Raw genomic sequence first — 7,891 nt, forward strand, 5'->3', positions numbered from 1 at the left:
AAACTAGGGAGTAGGTGTGCCTTTGAATGAGGAGCACGGTTCCCAGCAGCTTGGAGACACTCGTAGGGCTTTGAACTTCCCTGGGAAGATGCTGCCCACTGCCAGGGGACCCTTGATAAATACGCTTCCAACGTAAACCCTTTAATGATGCAAAACACTCCCCATAATTTTTTTCCACATATATTTTTATGATTAAGTTCACAAATAATAGAATGCAGCAGTGCTTGCCTGCCTACCTTCTTTCTTTCTTTTTCTTTCCTTCTTTCTTTCCTCCTTCCTTCCTTCCTTTCTTTCCCTCCCTCCCTCCCTCCCTCCTCTCTCTCTCTCTCCCTTCCTTCCTTCCTTCCTTCCTTCCTTCCTTCCTTCCTTCCTTCCTTCCTTCCTTCCTTCCTTCCTTCCTTCCTTCAATGGAGTCTCACTCTGTTGCCAGGCTAGAGTGCAATGGCGCCATCTCGGCTCACTGCAACCTCCACCTCCCAGTTTCAAGTGATTCTCTTGCCTCAGCCTCCCAAGTAGCTGGGAGTACAGGTGCCCACCACCACGCCCAGCTAATTTTTGTATTTTTAGTAGAGATGGGTTTTCACCATGTTGGCCAGGATGGTCTCCGTGTCTACCTTGTGATTCGCCCACCTCGACCTCCCAAAGTGCTGGGATTTACAGGCGTGAGCCACCACGCCCAGCCTAATGCAGTGCTTTCTAAGCAGTACCTTAAGATTCATAACCCAGTTCTCAATCCTTCACCTCAAGAGGGGCCCTGCGAGGGCTTGGGGCTCACATTGCTGGCTCTTGCCAGACCCCCAGGGAGGCCAGAGAAGCTGTGTATCCTCCTGCTGCCAGGATCCCCTTGGGTTCCAATGCCCCAGGAGTCCAGTGTACAGAAACCAAAACCATCCAGGTCCTCTCACTTGATTATGGAAGGAAGGGAAGTAGAAGGGGCAGACCACCTACCTTAATGGAAGAGCGGGAGAATCATGGGTGGCATTCATTGTGCTCTCATGCATTGGGCACCTATGTGACAGGCACTGTGCCAAGCTCTGAGGATGCTGAGATGAGTGAGGTATGAATGGTGACATGGTGGGATGCAGATGAGGAAGCAAGTGGTTCTGTATAAGATTATGTGGGTGCTCGAGCTGGAGCAGAGTATGAATAGCTACCATTTAATGAACACTTATTATATGTCGGCACTGTTCCAAGCACTTAGTTACATGAAGTTCATCATCCCAAATCCATGTTGTAGAAATCCTTAGCCCCATTTAACAGTTTAGCAAACTGAGGCTCAGAGGTGAATTGAAATACCCAGGGGCCTCATACCTAGTGGTGACAAGGCTAGAAACAGAATCAAATCACTCTAGCTCCAAAGCATGGTTTGTTTCCAAAGACACATTCCTTTACACACAGGGTGTTGGACACCACCGCGGAGCATGAATAGGAATGGAGGGAGCAGCAGGGATTCCAAGTAGATCCCCTGCGGAGACCTAAGTAGTGAACGTTCCCTGGCATGCTCTGCGAATAATGATGAATACAGTGTGACTGGAGCAGGGCTACGTGGAGGAAGAGGCCAGTGTGGGAAATGTCTCGAGTGCCAGGCTGAAGTGTTTGGATACTGTCTCACAGGCAGGGGCAGCCAGCAGAAGTCTGTGAGCAGAACGGTGGTGACCGGGTCAGCTGACTTCCAGGGAGCTGACTCAAGCGGCAGGGCTCAGAATAGGCTGGAGGAGCCAGGACAGAGGCTAAGGGAAGGGGGCTTCTCTGGGCTCCAGTGGTCCAGGTGGGTGCTGTGGGCCAGAGGCACTGCTCTTTGCAGACCCAGCCTGGGGAGCTGGACTGGGATGAGCAGCAGCTGCTGCAGGGAATGGGATCACCAGGACTGGCCCAGACACAGGTTTCTGCCAGGGGCCAGCCCGGGTGTCCAAGATGTCTCTGCCAGCCCCAGCAGCTGGGGGACAAGCGGTGGGGCTCAAGATTGGCTGTAAGTACTTGTGGGGCTTGGCTGCCACTTGAAGAGGCCTTGTCCCAAATAACTCCCACCTTCTAAAGTTTGCCAGTCTCATACAGTAATATCTCATTACTTCAATGATTTAATATTTATATTGATTGATTAAATAATGTATATAATTAATATAAACCACTACAATTTATATAGGTTAATATAAATAAGATACATTGTTTACATATTAAATATCTAGGTAAATGTTTACTGGTAAATGTAAGCATGTCTTCATCCATTGGCCTGTGGGTTTCCTCATCTGTAAACTGCTGGGTCCCATTTTTGTTCAGTTTTCCAATGGTCGTTGCTGCTTTTTCCTGGGGCTGTTTAGGAGTGCATTATAGATTGTAGATTCTTGGCTGGATTTAGAAATTGCAATGCTCCCATTTTGTCCTCTATCCTTTAAGCTTATCTACATTTCTTGGAACAGAAATTCTTAATTTTGATGTATCGACATTCACCATTTTGCCTTATTTTTTGTGTTTTGGGGGCTTTATTTAAGAAATCTTTCCATATCCCGAAGTCACAAGGATATTCTCCTATACCTTGAGTTCTAGTTTTCCCTTTTATCGTATGCTTTGATTCATCTGGAGTCCATCTTTGTATGGCTGTTAAGAACCTGGTCTTTAGCTATTCACATCTCCATTTTTCTCCATGGAGCCAGGGAGTTTTCCAAGCCATCGATCAGACAGTTGTCTCAGCCCCAGGGGTGAACGAGTTCTTCATCCATTCCCACACATGGCTCTGTCTATGAGTTCCCTTTTCTCTTCCATTGGGATTAGAGTTTCTCACAGTGAACACCAGTTATTCCAGAATTGCCTGAAGAGTTATAACAACGTGGGTTCCTGGGCCCACTAGTATGTCTGGGCCAGAATCTCTGGCTGTGGGTCTAGGAACGTGTGTTTCCCACCTTCTGGCGGTGACTTTGCTGTGCACTGGAGTTTTATGAAGCATTGCTCAAGTGAAGACACTGTCCATGAACAAATGATTCTGATTTGATTCCCTCAGGAAGCACTAATTGGGGTTCTGTGCTGGGCACTGGTGGTGCTGAGTTAATAAGGCATGTTCCCAGCAGTCAAGGAGAGCTACAGGTGCACTGAGAGCTGGGCCCTCAGGGAATGCTGGGCTAGAGATGAGTGGGAGGCAGTCATGCTGGTGGGTAGGAAGTTGCTCCAGGCAAGGGGACAGTGTGGGCAGAGGCTCAGGAACAGGTCCTGTGTGGCGAGGGTAGGAGAGGTGTGGGCGGCAGGAAACAGATGAGACTCAGGCTGGGGCCGCTTATGCAAGATCTCACATGCCAGGCTGAGGAGCTTGGATTTGATGGGGTTCAACGCTAGGATAATAATAGCTAACATTTCTGCAGTGTTACCTTATGCCAGGCGGGCACGGTGCTCAACCCCTCACCTGGATTATCATATTTAATCTGCACAAAGGCTCTGTGACGTGTCTGTATTGGTCCCAGTTTAAGGGGGAGAGTGGGAAGGTGAGGCCTTGATTGGTCTGACTGTGGGGACAGGGAATGGGGACCCACAGGACCCAGAGGTGATGCATTAAATCAGTCCTTGAAATGGAGGCAGGGATTTGCTGGCCATCTTGAGGAAAGAGACTCCGAGTAGAAGTATTTGTGTGAACAAAGGCTTGGAGGCTGGACCACTGAAATCCATAATAGCTGAGGCTATACGAAGGGACATGCGTGAATTAGTAAATGCAGCAGAGCTGGGCCAGGTGGCAAAGGACTTGTGAGCCAGGCTGCAAGCAGGACTGGAGGTAGCAGGGGTCTCTGGCAGGAGTTTAAGCATGGGAGTGGCATGAGCGCAGTTGGGCATTACAGGCATCACGGGACACCAAAATGGCAGAAACCACACCCTACAGATCCATGGCTGCCTAAAATGCAATCCCTCACTGGCTGCTTGGTTCCTAACCTTTAAAAAGATCCTTAGGAAGGACCCCAGGAGGCCGGGCACAGTGGCTCACACCTATCATCCCAACACTTTGGGAGGTCAAGGCTGGTGGATCACTTGAGGTCAGCAGTTTAAGACCAGCTTGGCCAACATAGTGAAACCCTGTCTCTACTAAAAATACAAAAAATTAGCCAGGCGTGGTGGTGGGCAACTGTAATCCCAGCTACTCAGGAGGCTGGGGCAGGAGAATCACTTGAACCTGGGAAGCAGAGGTTACAGTGAGCCAAGATTGTGCCATTGCACTCCAGCCAGGGCAACAAGAGCAAAACTCTGTCTGAAAAAAGATAAATAAATAAATAAATAAAATAAAATAAAAAAGGAAGGACTCCAGGAGCAGACCCAAGGGGGATGTAGCAGGGCCAGGAGCGGGTGGGAGTCCTGTCGGCCTCCGCAGGTCATGCCATGTAGACTGCTGCCCCACCTCCAGACCAGCCCTTGCATGAGGGTAAGGAAACTGCTGTAAGGATCCCCACAGGCCCCCAAAGTAGCCTCCCCTGAGAGAAAGGAACTCAGGGCTAGCAGGGGCCTGAGCTAGATCAGTCCCAGACCTGCCCCAGGAACCTCTCCAGCCCACTGTGGCTGCAGCAAGGATGCCTTCCTCCCCCAGGCCTCAGCGTGGCATCCTTTGTCCTTGGCCTCTGGAAGGCATGCTCCAGGACCCCGCCCCCTCCACTGTCCTCCGGGGCTGGCTGTGACTCAGGGCTTTTCTGTGTGTTCACAGATATCAATGAGTGTGAGCAGCCAGGGGTGTGCAGCGGGGGGCAGTGCACCAACACCGAGGGCTCCTACCACTGCGAGTGTGATCAGGGCTACATCATGGTCAGGAAAGGACACTGCCAAGGTAAGGAATGGGAAGGAGGGAGGCTGCCTGCCACCCCACCCCACCACCCGCCTGTCCTTCCCCACGCATCGCCCACCACCAGCATGCCTTCTAGCTTGTCCCGCCCTGGCACCTTGATGCTGAGCCCACACCTATGGACAGAGACACGTAGGGGAATTCCTGAGTCCTTCCATTCCCTCAGTGATACTCTGGCATCCTATCTGCCCCCTGCAGCAGGGAGGCATGAATAATTTCATCTACATGACACCTTAGGAACATCTCTGTACACTTGCGCCCTCTTGACTTGAAAAATGTGCTCTCCTCATGGGACAGAGAAAGAGTCGGTGTGTTTGGGAGTGTCAGCCTTCTTGTTAAGCTTGTTAGATTGTGAGCTGCTGAGGGCTGGGCCATATCCTTAGATGGTCTGCACATGGATACCTGATAAGCACCCAACAAATGCTAGAGGAAGGAAGGGAGGAAGGGAAGGATGTGAAGGAAGGAAAGGAAGGGAAGGAGGGAGGGAGGGAGGGAGGGAAGAGGAGTGAGAAGGAGAGATCCCAGATCCTTCTGTCTTTCCCAGACCCAGCTAAAAGGCACTGTGACGTTTCTAACTGGTCTCCTCACAGACCCTCTCCTGTCTGGTGCCAGCTCTGAAGACCCCCGGCAGCTCTGCCACCACCATGTCCCTGACAGGCTGGGGTGTCACAGGCTTGCAGGAGGCCCAGGGCATGTGCTCTCCAGACTGGCTGGGACAGGAAGAAATGAGGGTAAATCTAGGCGCTGTCTGGGAAGAACCGGGCCCTGGGTCCAAGCTTAGGCTGAGACTCCTCCCAGCCTCCAGGTTTCTCTGGCCGAGATTTTCCAGCTTTCAAAAGAGCCTAGAAGTCAGAGAAGAGCTTGTATACTTTGTGAAAGGACAGCCTCCCTTCCCAATGCCACACTCCCAATGTGGAAGAAAGTCCAGAGAAGCAAAGGGGAGAGGTGGCAGCAGGTGCAGGATGGACAGCTCTGCCTTCAGCTCCAGCATGTCACCTCCCAATGCCTCCCTCTTGGTCCTCTCCCTTTAAAACTCAGGCCTACCCATGACCAAAGCCAGAACCCACCCACCTTGTCCTCTTTAGCACAATGGAGACAAAACAGCTCGCATTTTCAGGAGAACAGAGAGTGATAGCATCCACCACTGACAAGTGCCTTCTATATCCCAGGTGGCTGGGCTAGGTCCTCGATAGATTACCTCATTTAACGTCACAATGATGCTATGAATTTGACATTAGACTTTATCAAAAAGAAAACAAGGTGAGAGGAAACCAAGAAAATACCAGAGCATTAAAAACATCATGTTTAGGCTGAGTGCAGTAGTTCACACCTGTAATCCCAGCACTTTGGGAGGCCGAGGCAGGTGAGTCACTGGAGGTCAGGAGTTCAAGACCAGCCTGGCCAACATGGTGAAACCTACTAAAAATACAAAAATTAGCTGGGCATGGTGGCACATGCCTGTAATTCCAGCTACTCTGGAGGCTGAGACAGGAGAATCACTTGAACCCGGGGAGGTGGAGATTGCAGTGAGCCAAGACCATGCCACTGGACTCCAGCCTGGGCAATAGAGTGAGACTCCATCTCAAAAAAAAAAAAAAAAAAAAAAAAACAACGCATCAGATTTATATTAACCAGTCCGTGTTAAGGGCACAGGCTCTGGTGCAGACAGGCTTGGGTTTGGCTTTTGACACAATGTCTGGAAATGGAAACTGTGATGCCCATCTCAGAGACTTTTGTGAGCACCAGATAAGCTAATGCGTACAAAGTGCTAGGCACTGTCTGGCACATACAGACCCTGAGTAAGTAGGGTCAAATGTTACAGTCAGAGGGAAGTTCTTTTTCACGTCCAGGCTCCCCCACACCCCAGCCCTCTCCTTCCCTTCCCCAAGGAAAAGTTCTAGACACACACCTCATCTGGGAGGTCAGGCAGAGTTCCTGGCCCAGGGCAGACACTATGAGTCTGTTGAAAGAAAGAATGATGTAGCCTGCACACTTCTCCAGGTTTCCATCGGTAACCACAAACCCGGCTCATCACCCTGGGAGCCCAGTCAATTTCCTCTCCCTCTTTCTTCTCTCTCCAACTCAGAAACCACTCTCTCCACTGAAACTGAAAGTCTCTGGTGAAAGGCTGAGTGGTCTGGACAGAGGCCCGTCCAGCATTCTCAATGGCATTTCCGTCGTACCGGGACTCCAGGTTCCCACGGACGGGAGATAGACTTCCCTGCAGACTGCCAGGGCCTTTGGTGTTGCCCAGCCATAACCAAAGTCACCTGAGCTTCTGGCCCCTGCCTGAATGCCTTCACCACCCCCATCCCATACTCTCACAAGCAGCAGAGGTGAATACCTTTACATTTCCTCATCCAAAGGCTGATCCGTGGTTAGAGAAGTTCCAGGATCCTCCCAGTGTACCGATGGCAGCTTGGCAAGCTGGTCTCTGGAGCGGCTGTTTCCATGAGTCCTTTGGGGTCTCTTCAGCAGCCTTATACCAAAAAGATGAAGGGTGAGGTTTGAGGTATGCTTCCCACTCTTTGGTCAGCAAACGTTTGTGGAGCACCAGCTGTGTGTCAGCCATGGGCTAGGAACACAGCAATGAGACAGATGACTCCTTGCTTCGAAGACCAGAGCATTAAAACTCTCTAAAACACACTGTAATCTCAGATTAGCATTCATACCCTAGGCCAGGCAGGAAAACTGGAATATTTCTGGATCCAGTGACTGGCTCCAGTCCAGGTACCAAGAGGCTAGTGGGATAGCCTCAGAGTAGCTGGTGACAGAGTCGGCTTCATTCAGAATCTTCTTCTGGTTCCTTTGGATTGGCTTGGCTAATGGTGGAGTTATATTCACTTCCATCCAGGAGAGCCCTTCCCTGGCTCGGGTGGAGACTGAGGGGCTGCTTTCATCTTCTGCCATCCCCCTCCACTCACGTGTGATCACTGCTGGCTGGGGGTCTGGGTTAAGGAACGAAGCCAGCAGCAGTGTGCCAAGATAGACGACATTATGCTGTGTTAACAAACAACCCCTATCTTAGTGACATAGCAGCCAAGTTTCGTTTCGTTTTTTTTCTTTTTTTCTTTTTTTTTTTTTTTT

At 50.5% G+C, this 7,891-nt stretch overlaps 1 protein-coding gene across 4 annotated transcripts in view; it reads left to right on the forward strand.

Moving 5' to 3' along the window:
* LTBP2 (latent transforming growth factor beta binding protein 2) overlaps positions 1-7,891 on the forward strand; it is a 112,690-nt gene that overhangs the window by 90,420 nt on the left and 14,379 nt on the right. For 3 of the 4 annotated variants that reach the window (XM_017528653.2, XM_017528654.2, XM_017528657.2), the window contains exon 18: positions 4,670-4,789. The exons of the other annotated variant lie outside the window; for it this stretch is intronic. In XM_017528653.2, the coding sequence (XP_017384142.1) occupies positions 4,670-4,789 (120 nt within the window). The remainder of the gene's footprint in view (positions 1-4,669; positions 4,790-7,891) is intronic. 4 annotated transcript variants of the gene reach the window in all.

The sequence above is a fragment of the Cebus imitator genome, unplaced genomic scaffold, assembly GCF_001604975.1.
Source record: "Cebus imitator isolate Cc_AM_T3 unplaced genomic scaffold, Cebus_imitator-1.0 Scaffold54, whole genome shotgun sequence".
Lineage (NCBI taxonomy): Eukaryota > Metazoa > Chordata > Mammalia > Primates > Cebidae > Cebus > Cebus imitator.